Raw genomic sequence first — 19,464 nt, 5'->3', positions numbered from 1 at the left:
GTCGATAGCAATGATTTGCATTATGTATCTGGGATGGAATTGGGACAGAGGGGAAAAGTATGAGAAGTACTTGACATGATATTCAACACCATTTCAACCAAACATCACACAGACATGGACAGAGATTAAATGGAATGATGGTACTACAGAAAAGCACAGGGGAAGCTGATGATTGTATTCTCTCATCTCATCTCATCATATAACCAGTCACTCTAAACAGGTTCAGAAACTTCTTTTTTTTTTGCTTCAAATTTGACCCCTTGGACTATTAAAAAGTGTTTGGAATTAAATATTTTTAAATAAAAATACAATAAGTTAAGTTTTATTTATACAGTGAAGACTTGGGATGATGTCTAAATCAAAATAGAGAAGGCTAAGGAAGGTAGGGGGAATAGAAAAAGAAGAAAAAGTAAATTAAAATGTCTCAGACCTTTAGTCCTGGAAAGCCTGGTGGCCCAGAAGGACCTTCTAGACCAATTCTTCCAGGTGTCCCAGGTGCTCCTGGAGGTCCTGGAATTCCAGGAAAACCTGTAAAATTAGAAGTCATTTTTTAATCTCCAAAGAGAAGACACTGTAAGAAAGATACCCAAATTCCCAAACTCACATTTTCACCCTATTCAATCATGCTTAGTGACTACAGTAAGATGGTAAAACCACAATGACATTCTAGATGACTACTTCAGACTAAGCCTTACAGATACCAGATATTCTCTCTCAATCACCATATGGTCCCCTATTATTGTCATATAGGGCTAATGTGTGTGGAAGATATGCTTTTCTAAGGAAAATCAAAGCTATTACCAATGAGATAGAACTAAAATTAAGGAATGAATCCAACACAAAAATGCAGAGAAACTTTTCTTCTGCTTACATCTGGATACAGTATGATAAAAGACCTACTACATAATTCGGGAAGTGAGCTAAAAACAATTGCAGAAAATAAATAAGGAACCACAAGCTTTAAATGACACATTAAACAAGATGGACTTAATTGATATTTAGAGGACATTCCATCCAAAAACAACAGAATACACTTTCCTCTCAAGTGCTCGTGGAACATTCTCCAGGATAGATCATATCTTGGGTCACAAATCAAGCTTCGGTAAATTTAAGAAAATTGAAATCGTACCAAGTATCTTTTCCAACCACAACACTATGAGACTAGATATCAATTACAGGAAAAAATCTGTAAAAAAAACAAACACATGGAGGCTAAACAATACACTACTAAATAACCAAGAGATCACTAAAGAAATCAAAGAGGAAATTAAAAAATACCTAGAAACAAATGACAATGAAAACACGATGACCCAAAACCTATGGGATGCAGCAAAAGTACCTATAAGAGGGAAGTATATAGCAATACAATCCTACCTCAAGAAACAAGAAAAATCTCAAATAAACAACCTAACATTATATCTAAAGCAATTAGAGAAAGAAGAACAAAAAACCCAAAGTTAGCAGAAGATAAGAAATCATAAAGATCAGATCAGAAATAAATGAAAAAGAAATGAAGGACACAATAGAAAAGATCAATAAAACTAAAAGCCGGTTCTTACAGAAGATAAACAAAATTGACAAACCATTAGCCAGACTCATCAAGAAAAAAAGGGAGACGACTCAAATCAATAGAATTAGAAATGAAAAAGGAGAAACAACAACTGACTGCAGAAATACAAAGGATCATGAGAGATTACTACAAGCAACTCTATGCCAATAAAATGGACAACCTGGAAGAAATGGACAAATTCTCAGAAAGGCACAACCTTCCGAGACTGAACCAGGAAGAAATAGAAAATATAAACAGACCAGTCACAAGCACTGAAATTGAGACTGTGATTAAAAATCTTCCCCCCAAAAAAAAGCCCAGGACCAGATGGCTTCACAGGCGAATTCTTTCAAACATTTAGAAAAGAGCTAACACCTATCCTTCTCAAACTCTTTCAAAATATAACAGAGGGAGGAACCCTCACAAACTCATTCTAAGAGGCCACCATCACCCTGATACCAAAACTAGACCAAGACGTCACAAAGAAAGAAAACTACAGGCCAATATCACTGATGAACATAGATGCAAAAATCCTCAACAAAATACTAGCAAACAGAATCCAACAGCACATTAAAAAGATTATGCAACATGATGAAGTGGAGTTTATCCCAGGAATGCAAGGATTCTTCAATATACACAAATCAATCTATGTGATAAACCATATTAACAAATTGAAGGAGAAAAACCATATGATCATCTCAATAGATGCAGAAAAAGCTTTTGACAAAATTCAACACCCATTTATGATAAAAACCCTCCAGAAAGTAGGCATAGAGGGAACTTACTTCAACATAATAAAGCCCATATATGACAAACCCACAGCCAACATCGTTCTCAATGGTGAAAAACTGAAACCATTTCCTCTAAGATCAGTAACAAGGTTGGCCACTCTCACCACTATTATTCCACATAGTTTTGGAAGTTTTAGTCACAGCAATCAGAGAAGAAAAAGAAATAAAAGGAAGCCAAATGGGAAAAGAAGAAGTAAAGCTGTCACTGTTTGCAGATGACATGATACTATACATAGAGAATCCTAAAGATGATACCAGAAAACTACTAGAGCTAATCAATGAATTTGGTAAAGTAGCAGAATACAAAATTAATGCACAGAAATCTATGGCATTCCTATACACAAATGATGAAAAATCTGAAAGAGAAATTAAGGAAATACTCCCATTTACCATTGCAACAAAAAGAATAAAACACCTAGGAATAAACCTACCTAAGGAGACAAAAGACCTGTATGCAGAAAACTATAAGACACTGATGAAAGAAATTAAAGATGATACAAACAGATGGAGAGATATACCATGCCCTTGGATTGGAAGAATCAACACTGTGAAAATGACTATACTACCCAAAGCAATCTACAGATTCAATGCAATCCCTATCAAACTACCAATGGCATTTTTCACAGAACTAGAACAAAAAATTTCACAATTTGTATGGAAACACAAAAGACCCCGAATAGCAAAAGCAATCTTGAGAAAGAAAAAATGGAGCTGGAGGAATCAGACTCCCTGATTTCAGACTGTACTACAAAGCTACAGTAATGAATACAGTATGGTACTGGCACAAAAACAGAAATATAGACCAATGGAACAGGATTGAAAGCCCAGAGATAAACCCATGCACATATGGTCACCTTATTTTTGATAAAGGAGGCAAGAATATACAATGGAGAAAAGACAGCCTCTTCAATAAGTGGTGCTGGGAAAACTGGACAGCTACATGTAAAAGAATGAAATTAGAACACTCCCTAACACCATACACAAAAATAAACTCAAAATGGATTAAAGACCTAAAGGTCAGGCCAGACACTATAAAACGCTTAGAGGAAAGCATAGGCAGAACCCTCTATGACATAAATCACAGCAAGATCCTTTTTGACCCAGGTCCTCGAGAAATGGAAATAAAAACAAAAATAAACAAATGGGACCTAATGAAACTTAAATGCTTTTGCACAGCAAAGGAAACCATAAAGAAGACGAAAAGACAACCCTCAGAATGGGAGAAAATATTTGCAAATGAAGCAACTGACAAAGGATTAATCTCCAAAATTTATAAGAATCTCATGCAGCTCAATATCAAAAAAACAAACAACCCAATCCAAAAATGGGCAGAAGACCTAAATAGACATTTCTCCAAAGAAGATATACAGATTCCCAACAAACACATGAAAGGATGCTCAACATCACTAATCATTAGAGAAATGCAAATCAAAACGACAATGAGGTATCACCTCACATCAGTCAGAATGGCCATCATCAAAAACTCTACAAACAATAAATGCTGGAGAGGGTGTGGAGAAAAGGGAACACTCTTGCACTGTTGGTGGGAATGTAAATTGATACAGCCACTATGGAGAACAGTATGGAGGTTCCTCAAAAAACTAAAAATAGAACTACCATATGACCCAGCAATCCCACTACTGAGCATATACCCTGAGAAAACCATAATTCAAAAAGAGTCATGTACCACAATGTTCATTTCAGCACTATTTACAATAGCCAGGACATGGAAGCAACCTAAATGTCCATCGACAGATGAATGGATAAAGATGTGGCACATATATACAATGGAATATTACTCAGCCATAAAAAGAAACAAAATTGAGTTATTTGTAGTGAGCTGCATGGACCTAGAGTCTGTCATACAGAGTGAAGCAAGTCAGAAAGAGAAAAACAAATACTGTATGCTAACACATATATATGGAATCTAAAGAAAAAAAATGGTTCTGAAGAACCTAGGGGCAGGACAGGAATAAAGACACAGACGTAGAGAATGGACTTGAGGACACTGGGAGGGGGAAGGGTAAGCTGGAACGAAGTGAGAGAGTGGCATGGACATATATACACTACCAAATGTAAAACAGAGAGCTAGTGGGAAGCAGCCACATAGCACAGGGAGATCAGCTCGGTGCTTTGTGACCACCTAGAGGGGTGGGATAGGGAGGGTGGGAGGGAGACGCAAGAGGGAGGAGATATGGGGATATATGTATATGTATAGCTGATTCACTTTGTTATAAAGCAGAAACTAACACACCATTGTAAAGCAATTATACTCCAATAAAGATATAAAAAAAAATCGCAGATATTATACACATATATACACAAAAAATCAAATCTGACTCTTGAAGTCATTTAGTATAAATGAGTAAGGACATGTTTAAGCACTGCTCTCAGACCAATGCACACTCTTGCCATTCACGAGAAAAGAAATTCTGTGAAGAATAAAGCATAACTGAAGCAACAGCCCTAAAAGTTTCAGTAAATCAAGAGAATATGATTTAGGATAAAACATTACTTGGATATATGTGTGCAATAAATCTGTTTCTGTTTAATACAATCCATTCATTTAACAAATATCTATTGAGTGCTTAATGTGTGCCAGGGACTTTTCTGAGCCCTGAAAATACAGTGGTGAACACAAAAGACAATAATTACTGTGATTTTTAAAGCTTGTATATCATTTTTGCATATCTAGGATTTAGGTATTTTCTTGTCTGGAATGCTTTACATAAAGACAATGAAACTATAGTACATACATGCTGTGACTTTTCCCTTACATTCTTTATTGCACATAGAAAAAAGTTGCACGAATATACTTTATCTGTTGTGTGAACTATATCAAAGAATAATATCATACTAACCAGCTAACCTACCTTGCCTGCTACCCAGTCCTACATACCTTTGGGACCAGGTGGTCCAGGAAGCCCGATTCCAGGGATACCTGGTTCTCCTTTGCTACCAGGTATACCTGGCAAGCCTGGCTGGCCTGGGAGTCCAGGTTCACCTACGGAGAAACAGCAGTTTTTTGGAAGTAGCCAAAGAAAGAAACCAACAAGTGTTGAAGACATGGTCAAATAAATTCCTCACATACCTGGAAGACCTACTTCACCATCTCTGCCTGGGTTACCAGGCAAGCCAGGCTTCCCTGGCTGTGTTATGGTCTGACCTGGATCACCTTTAGGACCTAAGAACAAGTGGGCATTAATAGTGAATGGGAAGTGTTCACTTGACTAAAGATCTCCACTAATTAAAACAAAAACGAAAGTACTTACAATCTTCTAAAAATTCAAACAAACAAAAATCCACGAGAAAAACAATCCTATATATATTTTCAAGGAAGATACTAAACAGAAGGATGAAATTTCAAAGAGAAAAGTAGATGACGGTTTTAAGGGTTTCCATGAAGATGGCATCTATAAAAATATTAGGCATCTATAAAAATATTTTCTAAATGTAGGTCCAAAAGAAAAATACTTCTTTTTGGTTAACTAGTGGTACTTTAAGGTTTTATGTGTGCAAAGTCCAAGTACAACTACTTCTCATTAATTGAAATAAGAATTTGAAATAGGCTCAGGACAAAGATGGATTTCTTAAACATGACATAAAAAGCACTAACCATGAGAGAAAAGGTTGATATATTTGACTACATTCAAATTGACTTCTGTTCATTAAAGACACCATACAGAGAGTGAAAATGGCAAGCCATAGTGAATTAAGATTTTTGCAAAATAAATAGCTAATAAAGAACTAATACACATAATATATATATATATATACACACACACACACACACATATATATTCCTCCAAATCAATAAGAAAAAGAAACAATCCAAAAGAAAAAATGGTCAAAACATTTGAATAGACATTTCACAAACAGAAATTCAAATGGTCAACAAACATATGAAAAGGTGGTAAACATTAATATAATCAGAGAAATATAAAATAAAACTGCCATGAGATATATCACACTCAACAGACTGGCAAAAATGAAAAAGTCTAACAATACAAAATACTTATGAGGATATAGAGCAACAAGAAACCTCTAATACTGCTGGTGGGAGTATAAATTGGTACAATTGCTTTGGACGTAGTTTGGAATTATCTAGTAAAGCTGAAGATGTATTTATTCTATGCCTCAAGAATGCTAATCTTAAATATATACCCTAGCCTAGGGATTGGCAAATTTTTTTCTGTAAAGGACCAGACAGCATATACTTTAGGCTTTGTGGGCCATCTGGTCTCTGTAGCAACAACAACTCTGCAGTAGTAGTGCAAAAGCAAGCATAAACAATAGTGAGTGGCTGTGGATGTGTTCAAATAAAATTTTCATTTATGACAACATGTGGAGGGCCAGAGTTGTAGTTTGCTGATCTCTATCACAGAGCAGTGTATGCACATGTACACCAGAAATATATATAAAAGAATGCACATAGAAGCATTATTCATAATAGGCCTGAACTATAAATAACCCAACTGTCCATTAACAATAGAATGCATAAAGCAACGGTGATACACACACATACACACACACACACAGTGGGATACTGTACAGCAGTGAAAATGAATATGCTGTATCCATACACAAAGTTAACATAAAGAATACTTACCCTATGCTTCCATTAATATAACGCTCAAAAAGAAGCATAATTAAAGTACTTTGTTTAGGAATACATATCTAGGTGATAAAACTATATATGGAAGGAAATTATGCAAAAGTCAGGACAGTGTTTACCTTTGGAGAAATGGAAGGGGATTATGATCAGGAAAGGACAGAGAGAGGAGGATAGGGGTTTCGAGGATGCTGGCAATGTTGTGTTTCTTGACGTGTGTGGTAGTTATGTGTGTGTTTCCATTATAATTATTTGTTAAACTTTGCATTATATATATCATGTACATTATATATATCATGCACTTAAAAACAACAACAGTAACAATAAATACAGTCAAAATATTTAAAGAGAAGCCCCTCTTAAAACACACACACACACACACACACACACATTTATGTTTCCCTGCTAAGAAGCTCTGAAAAGCCCAAATATAAATGGCGACGGAAACACAACTCTCATAAAAGGAAGCCAAGAATGGCCAAAAGATAATAAACACATTTCTGCTTTTAAGCACCAAACTAAAAACAAAACAACCACAGTAAACTCACCTGGTATTCCTGGCTGGCCTGGATTTCCTGCTACACCTTGTACGCCTTTTTCACCTGGTGGGCCTGGAGGGCCAAAACCAAGAGGGCCCATAGGCCCCCTATTTCCTGGGAGACCTGGCAAACCTGGGTTCCCAGGGGGACCTCTTTCACCCTTAAAAGCAATTCCACCCTGAAAAGGGAAAAATTTAATACAGAAACATATAGATATAACAGCTATCTGTAGGTTGGTATTATTAAGTACAACTAGAGAAATGATACAGCCATAAATAGTTCGTAAAAACTGCATAAGTGTGTGTTATTATGGGGTGGTATGTGTGATCACTCTACTTATTCATTCTTTTAACAAATATTTTTGAGTTCCTACTATGTGCCAGGTGCTGGTGATAAAGCAAAGAATAAAAATAGGCAAAAATCTCTGCATTCATGAAGCTTACATTCAAAAATCTCTGCGTTCATGAAGTCAAGAAGTTTACAGCCTAGCTAACATTTAATAAAATAGCACTTTCTACCTAAATATCCCGGGCTGTGTGTTGCGCACAAAATAAGAATCTATTCATTTATCTTCAATCTTTAGGCTCCATGGCACATTTAATACGGCCATCTACTCACACTAATCTCTAAGCTTACTTTATATAAAAACCAAATTAGTCTTTTGTTGTCTGGTCTAAAAAAAAAACCAGACAAGGCTATGTGGGATAAGAAAAGGGGAACCTCACAGTGACCCATAAGCATCTTAACCTCCTGCCTACCTAGTCATAGCAAATATTACTCAATATAGCAGTGGGTTAAGCAGAAAGAATTAATAAAACCACTGAGAAAAGAACTGTGAAGAAACCCTACGTAGTCAATAACAATGTACCATTAGTATATATAATCACATTCTTTTAAGCATTGATTACATGTTCACCTCAGCACCAGGCCTATCCTAGGAAACAACACTAACAATTTGACATGACAAAACCAAGAATATCAAACCAACTCACAGGTTCTCCTTTGGGGCCAGGAAGCCCTGGCAATCCATCCTGTCCAGGGGTGCCAGGTAAACCAGGAAGCCCTGGAGCTCCAGGAGAACCCAAATCTCCTTTGTCACCCTTCATTCCTGGAAAAGTGAGGATGTCACCAGGTTCACCTTTAGGTCCAGGAAAGCCTGGAGCGCCTGGAGCTCCTGGTATGCCCTGAGGAGGGGGGGGGGCAATAAAGAGGGCAAAAAGAAGAGAGAGAAAAAGGAAATCAGTTTCTTTTTTTCTAATACTTTCTCCAGTTTATCCCATCAACCTGCCCAATAACATTTAGTGTACCAAGCTATGAGTCAAGTGAGACATGAGTCAGCGAGAGTGAAAGAATCAAATATATCATAATAAGAAAACTAAATTTCTTTTATATATATCCACAAGTGAAAATCAAAGTATAAATGGGTTTCTTCTACTTCTTTTGTTATATAATATACTCAAAACTTACTGTTAATCCTTTGGGACCGGTTGCACCAGCGTGTCCTTTTTCACCCTTCTGTCCAGGGAAACCAAGAGATCCTAATACACACACACACACACACACACACACACACACACACACACACACACACACACACACAGGGTAATGTGAGCTTTGAGCTTGAAATCCTGACAAAGCTCATATAAAAATCAGCAAGTCAGGAAGTCAAGTTTTAAAATAAGAATGCCAGACTTCCCCAGTGGCACAGTGGTTAAGAATCTACCTGCCAATGCACCAATGCAGGGGACACAGGTTCGATCCCTGGTCCAGGAAGATCCCACATGCCGTGGAGCAACTAAGCCCGTGCGCCACAACTGCTGAGCCTGCGCTCTAGAGCCTGAGAACCACAACTACTGAGCCCGCGAGCCACAACTAATGAGCCCACGTGCCACAACTACTGATGCCCACACGCCTAGAGCCCGGACTCCGCAACAAGAGAAGCCACCGCAATGAGAAGCCCGGGCACCATGACGAAGAGTAGCCCCCACTCGCCACAACTAGAGGAAGCCCGTGCGCAGCAATGAAGACCCAACGCAGCCATAAATAAATTAATTAATTAATTAAATAAATTAAAGAAAGAAAGAAAGAAAGAATGCCATTCAATCCCATTTAACAAGTCACATTTTGATTTTTCTATTCTATGCTCTGAAGGTGAGGAGATCATCCTTTCTTTTAGGTAAATCTAACATTTCCTGGTACATACGGCATTGTATCCTTAGGTATTTCCAATTCCAAAGCCTCTCAGAGCTCGCAGCTACCAAGTACTATGCACAGAAATGCTTGGCTCTTATAACCACCCCATTGCCAAGGTGAGAAGGAGATAAGGACAAAGTCTGTGTATCTTTCTTTGTTCTTACTTAAACAATTTTCCTAGATTCCTACCAGTTCTTTCTTTGGTTTGTCACTCCCTAAAATTTGGTTTATGAGAAAGGATTGGTGCTCAAAGGCTAGAGGAAATATTACTAAAGCAGTGCTCTCAAAATGGGTCCCTGGACCAGCTGCATCAGCATCACCTGGGCACTGGTTAGAAATGCTAATTCTTGGGCCCTCCACCCCAGGTCTACTGAATCAGAAATTTTGGGGGTGGGACCCAGGAATCTGGGTTTTAACAAGCCCTCCAAGTAATTCTGATGCACTCCCAAGTTTGAAAACCACTAGACTGGAAGTACAAGGCTAGATGATTAACTTCCAGGGGCAGCTATAAGACTTGCTGAAAATCTATTTCCAAGCACCAAGTGTGTGTTTGGCAGACACACTAGACAGAAAGTTAAGAGATCTGGTATCTATTCTCAGCCCTGACTGACTCAGACATGAAGTGTGATTTCAAGAGAATATAATACTGGGAAACCCCAAGAGGCAGTTGAGTAAAAGAGTTGTGGGTCTGATGTATATCAAATATGTTTCTGATTGGAAATGGGGAAGGGGGAGTTACATATAGAAAGAGGAAGACAAATATCATATGATATCACTTATATGTGGAATTTACAAACAGGGTACAAATGAACTTATCGACAAAACAGAAATAGAGTTACAGATGTAGAAAACAAACTTATGGCTACAAGGGGGGTAAGGGAGGAGGGGGATAAATTGGGAGACTGGAATTGACATATACACACTACTATACATAAAATAGATAACTAATAAGGACCTACTATATAGCACAGAGAACTCTACTCAATACTCTGTAATGGCCTATAATGGGAAAAGAATCTAAAAAAGACTGGATATATGTATATGTATAACTGATTCACTTTGCTGTACACATGAAACTAACACAACATTTAAATCAACTATATTCCAATAAAAAAATTTTTTAAAAAAAGAAAGAAGAACATTTAAATTTTTTTTTAATTTCTAAAAATTAAAAAAAAATAAAGAGGAATATTGGCAGTTGATTGCCAAACTCTGGTAGAAGACCGTTTCTTAATGACAACATGTGATACATCCCAATGACTAGAATCTTGGCCACTGAAAACCATATTCAGGGGCCAGGTATTATGAACATTTTCCCCAGTTTTCTGGAATAAAGAAGTCTGACTCTGTATAAGTTATTTTCCTCACCATATGGAAAATAAGGAATATATTTTTCCTGGAGTAATACTGTCGAAATTCTTTAATAGAAAATGTTGGTAGCTTTAGCTACTGGAAACAAGAGCATAATTTATTTCATAGCAGATAGTGACATTTCATATTTAATTATTTATGGATATGAGTGACTAGCCATAAAATGAGAAACTGGCATCATTTAAAACTATAAGCTCACTAATATCTAGCCAAGAAATATTTTTAAGGTTGCCCTGAGGAAGAATGTTTTACCTGGGGGACCTGGAAGACCTGGCAAACCAGGTTCACCTGGAGGCCCTGAAACACCAGTTCCAATACAGTTGAAGCAGGTGTCACCTTTGTCACCTAGAGAAAACCATAATAAAAAACAAATTTTACTTGAAGGGGTACATATACCTTCTTTAGATAGGTTCTAAAGAATTTAGCACTAAGGGACAATATTCCTACCTAACAGTGTAGTTAGAGAAGCCTATATCTAGAATCAATTTACTTGATAAATATTTACTGAGCACCTACTATGTGCCAAGCACTGTTCGAGGAGTTTGTAATACACTGATAAACAAAACAGACAAAATCCATACATTCACAGTGTTTACATTCTACCAGTGGCTGGGTAAGTGAAATTGGATATGCTTAGGGGTGGGTGGCAGGTTGCAATTTTAAATAGGGTGGTCAGGATAAGACCTCATTGAGAAGATGACACGTGATTAAAAAAACTTAAAGGACATGGCACGTGCATAATGACTGTAGAGCAGTCCAGGTAGAAAGAGTAGCCATGTTTGGCATATAGAAGGAACATCAAGGAGAACAGATTGCGGGAGTACAGTGAGGAAGGGGAACCAGGTCAGACAGTTAACAGGTTATAACAAGTGGCGTATCATAAAATATCACATAGGCCACCACAAAGACTGTGGCTTTTACTGTGAGTGAAATGAGAATCTAGGAGAAGAAATTAAACAGAAAAGCAACATGATATGACTTAAGTTTTAAAAGGATGACTCTGGTTGCTATGTTAATAGTATAATCTAAGTACAAGGATGGAAACAGGGTAACCACATAAGTGGCTACTGCTGAAGTGATCTAGGAGAGATAGTAGCTCATTCCAGAGTGACAGCAATGAACATGGTGAGAATTGGTTAGATTCTGGACATATTTGAAAGTAGAGCCAATAGGGTTTTCTCATGGATCATATATAGAATGCTAAAGAAGAAGGGAATCAAGGATGACTCCATGACAGATCAAAGGTCGAAATGTAAAAGGCAAAAACGATAAAGCTTTTAGAAGAAAACATAGAGGAATATCATCAGGTCCTTGGGATAAGCAAAGATTTCTAAAACAGAACATAAACAGCACTAACCATAAAAGAGGACATTAATAATTTGACTTCTTTTAATTAACAACTTCTGTTCAAGAAAAGACGCGAGTAAAAAAGCAAGTCACAGAATGGGAAAATATATTTGTGATACATATATCCAACAATCCAATTAAAATAGAAAAAGATAGGTACTTTACAAAAAGAATGTACAGACTATAAGAAAAGAGGCTCAGCATCAATAAGTTGTGAGGGAAATGGAAACTAAATCCTCTTTGTAAAATGGTTTGGTGATATCTATGGAATCAAAGATACATCTACCTTATGACCCAGCAATTCCATTACCAGGTTTACACAACAGAAATGAATGCTTATGTCCTACAAAATATATATATATATATATATATATATATATATATATATATATATATATATGAATGTTCATAGCAGCTTTATTCATAATAGCCCCAGACCAAATGCCCATTAACATTAGAATGGATGAATATGAATAGGAATATTCATTCAATGAAATACCAAAGAGCAGTGAAAAAATACTGCTACAAACAAAAACATGGATATACCTCACAGATATAATATTAAGCAAAAGAAACCAGATAAAATATTAAGACATAAAAGAGCCCATACTGTATGATTCCATTTATACAAAGTTCAAAGTTAGGCAAACTGTTTGACTGAGGATACAACAGTGGTTACCTTTGGGAGTGCTGACTAGGACGCACAAGAGAGTCTTCTAGAGTCTTGGAAAAGTTCTATATTTTGATTTAGACAGTAGTTACATGGGAGGTAATAGATAGACATACATACAGAGAGATATACATATAGAGACAGAGTATATATAGGAGGAGACATATCTATATATAGAGAGACATATCTATACCTATATCTATATCTGATATATACGATATGCCAGGAAGGTAGGAAGAAAAACAGAGCATGTAATATACTGAAAACCAAGTGAAGAAAGTGTTTAAAGAATGGAAAAATCAAGGAAATAATGGACTGAGACTTGATATTTGAATTGGCAGTGAACAGGCTGCTGATGACTTTGACAAAAGCAGCACCTGTGGAGTGGTGCGGGGAGGGGAGTGAAGTCCTAAGGAGTATGTTTAAGAGAAAATGAGAGTAGAGTTATCTAGAGACAGTGAGTAGAAAATTCTTGAAGAGTTTTGCTGCAAATGGAAGCAGAGGAATGGCGTAGTATCTGGCAGGGGAAGTGGGATTATAATAAAATATTTTTAGATGGGTGAAAAAAGCATATTTGTATACTGCTGCGGATGATCCAGTAAAGGGGAAAATTGATGATATGGGAGAGACAAGAATTTCTGGAATGAATTTTGGGGGGGGGGAACAAGAGGAAACTGAATCTATTGTACAAACAGAAGAATTGCTTTAGATAGGAGCAGTAACAATAATAGGCAGGAAGGCAGAACATAGGGGCAAAGGTGCAAATAGGTGGGTAAATATGGTGGTGGCGGCAATCTGTGAAAGTTCTCTTGTTATTGCTTCAACTGGTCAGTGGAGGAGGAAGCTAAGTCAGAATCCTAAAATGAGAATGGAAGAGGAGGTGTTAGAAGTTCGAAGAGAGAAGAGAAGGCACAGGTTCAGAAGAGGTGATAATTTGGAATTACCAGGGCTGTGCTTTTGTTTGAAGTGAGTACAATGGCAGGAGAGGAGGGCAAAGGTGTCAAGAGTTTATGCATGAGATTGATTATGGAATTTAAGCTGGGTTAAGAGAGAAGAAAGGACATCAAAAGGTTGAGGGACAGTCAAAGTTGGTAGGTTTCAGTGAGTGTGAAGTAATGTTGGAGTCAGGTTATTAGAGGTAGTAAGCTAGAAAGATAGGATGTAGTGGTCACAAAATGAGATTCAGGAAATCAAAATATGGAAGTGTGCACTAGTGGTAACGTGTGGTCTTGGGGTATGACCATGGGAGTGAGTGGCTGAGGTAGGGTGGAGGATATAGGGGATTTTGCTGATGATTTCAAAGGATGAAGGAATATGGGAATCAAACCTTTCACTCCTTGTTCTCCTTGGAGTCCTCTATCACCTGGAGATCCTGGAGGGCCAGGAGGGCCTGCTTCACATACCTCATCACCTGAGATAAGATAAAACAAGAACAGCAAGCCAATTGTTGTAAAATATCCAGAAGACAACAAAGAGAAAGTCTGATAGGCTAGAAAAAAAAAAGATCTATTTTCAGTTATTTCTCTGCATTAATACAACTACCTATAAACAAACAGAAGATATAATATTAGTGATAATTTGAAGAACAAATCTAAATATCAAAGAATCACCAAAAATCAAAAGTAGAAGCAGTGGAAGAATATTTAGCTATCAGAAATACAAAGAATGATGCCAACCTTCAGCTAGATTCACTTATAAATAAAGACAAAACAAAAACAACAATAGAACTTAACAGGAAAAAACTATAGCTTACTAGGAGGGATGTGAGGGCCAGGAGGGCCAGGAGGCCCTGGAAGGCCAGGAGCCCCAGGCTGTCCATTAAGTCCAGGAGATCCAGGAATGGAAATTCCAGGTGGACCTTCATCACCTTTCTGGCCCCTTTCCCCAGGAAAGCCAGGGGGCCCAGGAGGACCTGTAACTGCAAGTCCTAAGATAAAAGCAAATACCCATTAAAAGTGATCAAAATGATCTTATTTTAGACATATTACTTTGGGTCTCAATGAGACATTAAGTAATGATAAGATCTTCCTTTAACGTATAATACCGGTTATGTTCTTAGTTTTTTCTATGAGAATCAACATCTAGAGAAAAGATGGAAAGTTCCAATAATGTAAGTACTACTTTGAGTATAAGAAAGAATAATTTAAAGTAGCTTTATTACTTTTGGAAATATACTAATAACTAACTCTCTACTCACTCTCCTTTGACACTATGATCTTTTAATCTCAGAAATACCAGGAAGCCATTTACAGGAAAAAAAGAGGCATCTCAAAGTTCTCATGTAAACGTGGCTCTGTTTCTGGACATTCTTCTGTTCCACTATCTGTTCCTGCACCATTAACACACTTTTTCATTACTACAGCTTTATAATGTTTTCAAAACTGGTAAGGAAAATATACCCATCTTTGTTCTTTTTAAAATCATCTTCACTACACTTACAAATTTACTCTTCTAAGTGAATTTCAGAGTCAGCTTGTCAGTTTCATTTTAAAAAAACATTGTAATTTTGAATGAGATTAATTTGAATTTAAAGATTAAATTTTGGTAGACTCGCCTGTATATAATATTGAGTTCTCGCATCAAGTAATAATTAAGTATTATATCTTTCCATTTATTAATTTTATATTACTTAATAGTATTTTACAAAGTTATGAAAGAGATCTTACACATCTTTTGTTTGGTTTATTCATGGGTAAATTTGATTGCTAATGTCAGTTTTATGACTGTTACTTTTGTTAACTGGATTTTGTCCTCTTATATGTTTAATTATTTTATTGCTGGTTTAGAGGAAGGTAAGTTATTTAAGTTTGCAACTCATATTTGGCTACCTTACAAACATTCTAAGTTCTGGTAATTTGTCATTTGATTCTTTTAGGCTCTATGGGTAGATTACCACATGGCCTGTGAATAACCAAAATTTGGTTTGCTTTTTGTCTTTTATCCATACACCTCTTTTTTTTCCAGACTTAGTATGCTGGCTGGGATCTTCAGTATAAGAACAAACGGTATTGGTGACCATATCTTTACCTTATTTTTGACTTGAATGAGAATGCTCCTGATGTTTCACCAAAAAGTATGACATTTCCTGCACAGTCCTGTACTTCCTGTATGAAGTAGATAGCTTCAAGAGAATATAAGACATCAAGCCTTATATTCTGTCATCAAGTTAAGACAGTTCCCTTTTTTTATATAAATTTATTTATTTTATTTATTTACTTTTGGCTGCTTTGGTTCTTTGTTGCTGTGCGTGGCTTTCTCTAGTTGTGGCGAGCGGGGGCTACTCTTCATTGAGGTGCGTGGGCTTCTCACTGCGGTGGCTTCTCTTGTTGTGGAGCACGGGCTCTAGGCGCACGGGCTTCAGTAGTTGTGGCACATGGGCTCAGTAGTTGTGGCTCACGGGCTCTAGAGCCCAGGCTCAGTAGTTGTGGCGCACGGGCTTAGTTGCTCCGCAGCATGTGGGATCTTCCCAGACCAGGGCTTGAACCCGTGTCCCCTGCATTGGCAGGGGGATTCTTAACCACTGCGCCACCAGGGAAGCCCAAGACAGTTCCTTTCTTATTTTTCTGAATTTATTTTTTTATACAGCAGGTTCTTATTAGTTATCCATTTTATACATATTAGTGTATATATGTCAATCCCAATCTCCCAATTCATCACAACACCCCACCCACCCCGCCACTTCCCCCCTTTGTGTCCATACATTTGTTCTCTACATCTGTGTCTCTATCTCTGCCTTGCAAACCGGTTCATCTGTATCATTGTTCTAGATTCCACATATATGTGTTAATATATGATATCTGTTTTTCTCTTTCTGACTTACTTCACTCTGTATGACAGTCTCTAGATCCATCCACGTCTCCACAAATGACCCAATTTCGTTCCTTTTTATGGCTGAGTAATATTCCATTGTATATATGTACCACATCTTCTTTATCCATTCATCTGTCGATGGGCATTTAGGTTGCTTCCATGACCTGGCTATTGCAAATAGTGCTGCAATGAACATTGGGGTGCATGTGTCTTTTTGAATTATGGTTTTCTCTGGGTATATGCCCAGTAGTGGGATTGCTGGGTCATATGGTCATTCTATTTTTAGTTTTTTAAGGAACCTCCATACTGTTCTCCATAGTGGCTGTATCAATTTACATTCCCACCAACAGTGCAAGAGGGTTCCCTTTTCTCCACACCCTCTGCAGCATTCGTTGTTTGTAGATTTTCTGATGATGCCCATTCTAACCGGTGTGAGGTGATACCTCACTGTACTTTTGATTTGCATTTCTCTAATAATTAGTGATGGTGAGCAGCTTTTCATGCGCCTCTTGGCCATCTGTACATCTTCTTTGGAGAAATGTCTATTTAGGTCTTCAAGACAGTTCCCTTTTAATCTTAGTTTTTTTTTAAAAATAAATTTATTTATTTATTTATTTGTTTACATATGGCTATGTTGGGTCTTCGTTGCTGAGTGTGGGCTTTCTCTAGTTGTGGTGAGCAGGGGCTGCTCTTCGTTGTGGTGTGTGGGCTTCTCATTGTAGTGGCTTCTCTTGTTGCACAGCACAGGCTCTAGGTGCGTGGGCTCAGGACTTGTGGCACATGGGCTTAGCTGCTCCATGGCATGTGGGATCTTCCTGGACCAGGGCTCGAACCCATGTCCCCTGCATTGGCAGGGGGATTCTTAACCACTGCGCCACCAGGGAAGTCCCTAATCTTAGTTTAATATTTTTTTTTCCTTTTAAAAATGAATAAGTATTGAATTTTACTGTTTTCCTTGCATCTATTGGCCTATTCTCTTTTAATATGTCAATGTGGTCAATTACAGTGATGTTGAACCATCCTTGCAATCTTAGGGTAAAATCTATTTGGTCATAATATCATATTGTTTAATATACTTCTGGATTGATTTGATAAAATTTTATTTAAGACTGTTACTTCCACATTCATAAATGATATTGAACTATAGTTATTTCCAGTGTATCTCCTTGGTGGTTTGGTATTGATACTGCTAAACTGAATTTCCTTTTTAAAAAAATGTTCTGAAACAGTTTATAAACTATGAGAAACACCTGCTCAAGAACTTGGTAGATTTCATCCATAAAACTCTATAAAACCACCCACAAAACCAATGCTTTTTCATGGAGACCATTAACGTTTCAAAAACTTCTATGGTAATTGATCTACTCAGGTGTCCTACTTTCTCGGGAAAATTTTATTACTTTATATTTTCTGTTTCATGAGGAATGTATATTTCACCTAGAATTTAAAACATATTGACATAGTTTTATAGTTTTCTTGTAATCTAAAAATTTTAATTGTATTTATGGTAATAATCTTTTTTCTTTACTGATTTTATTTGTGCCTTCTCTTCCCTTTATCTTGATCATATTTTATTTTTACCTTTCTCAATTTTTTCCGTCTATTTTGTTTGTGCTTGTTTTTTTTTTTTTAATTTGTATTGGAGTATAGTTGATTTACAATGTTGTGTTAGTTTCAGAGGTACAGCAAAGTGAATCAGTTATACATATACATATATCCACTCTTTTTTAGATACTTTTCCCATATAGTCCATTACAGAGTACTGAGTAGTGTTACCTGTGCTATACTGTAGGTACTTGTTAGTCATCTATTTTGTATATAGTAGTGTGTATATGTCAATCCCAATCTCCCAATTTATCCCTCCCCGCCCTTTGCCCCCTGATAACCATAAGTTTGTTTTCTACATCTGTAACTCTATTTCTGTTTTGTAGATAAGTTCATTGGTAGCCTTTTTTTAGATTCCACATATAAGCGCTATCATATGATATTTGTCTTCCTCTGTCTGACTTATTTCACTCAGTATGACAATCTCTAGGTCCACGCATGTTGCTGCAAATGGCATGTGCTTGTTTTATTTCTTATTATTTTTCCAACTTAGCTCATTTATTTTCAGTATCTCTAATTTTGTGATAAATTAAGGGTACAATGAGTTTTGATACGAGGTTGTTTATTTAGCATTTAGTAGTTCATCATCTCCATTTCTGTATTCTCTTTACCTCTAGAGTTATTTAGAAATATGCACTTTAATATACAAATATTTGGTGCTTTTTGTTGTTAATTCCTGACTTCATTTCACTGTGGTCACAGAGCATGGCCCGCATATAATTTTAAAAGATTTTTTCTGGTCTAATAGAGTCAATTTCTATAAATGCTTCATGTGTGTTTGAAAAGAATGTACATTCTCTGCTGCACACACAGTTTTTCTCTCTCCCCCATAAATACAGCTTAATTGTGTTGCTCAAATCATTTATATCCTTATTTATTTTTCACTTACTTGATATATTGGGGAGTTGCCAAATTATCCCTTGTAGTTTATCAGTTTTCATTTTACATATTCAAAGCTATATTTTTAGATGCATAAG

The 19,464-nt window shown here is 36.8% G+C and overlaps 1 protein-coding gene across 1 annotated transcript in view; it reads right to left on the bottom strand.

The window, feature by feature from the left end:
- COL4A5 (collagen type IV alpha 5 chain) overlaps window positions 1–19,464 on the bottom strand; it is a 258,495-nt gene that overhangs the window by 66,506 nt on the left and 172,525 nt on the right. Inside the window, exons 20-28 of the mRNA XM_061179490.1 lie at window positions 14,826–14,999; window positions 14,400–14,483; window positions 11,308–11,400; window positions 8,959–9,029; window positions 8,484–8,675; window positions 7,501–7,669; window positions 5,432–5,524; window positions 5,240–5,344; window positions 431–528 (exon numbers count right to left, since the gene is read on the bottom strand). Coding sequence (XP_061035473.1) covers window positions 431–528; window positions 5,240–5,344; window positions 5,432–5,524; window positions 7,501–7,669; window positions 8,484–8,675; window positions 8,959–9,029; window positions 11,308–11,400; window positions 14,400–14,483; window positions 14,826–14,999 — 1,079 coding nt within the window. The remainder of the gene's footprint in view (window positions 1–430; window positions 529–5,239; window positions 5,345–5,431; window positions 5,525–7,500; window positions 7,670–8,483; window positions 8,676–8,958; window positions 9,030–11,307; window positions 11,401–14,399; window positions 14,484–14,825; window positions 15,000–19,464) is intronic.

The sequence above is a fragment of the Eubalaena glacialis genome, chromosome X (genome assembly GCF_028564815.1).
Source record: "Eubalaena glacialis isolate mEubGla1 chromosome X, mEubGla1.1.hap2.+ XY, whole genome shotgun sequence".
Taxonomy (NCBI): Eukaryota; Metazoa; Chordata; class Mammalia; order Artiodactyla; family Balaenidae; genus Eubalaena; species Eubalaena glacialis.
The sequence above is the reverse complement of the archived record's forward strand: the minus strand, read 5'-3'. Positions and strand labels throughout refer to the sequence as shown.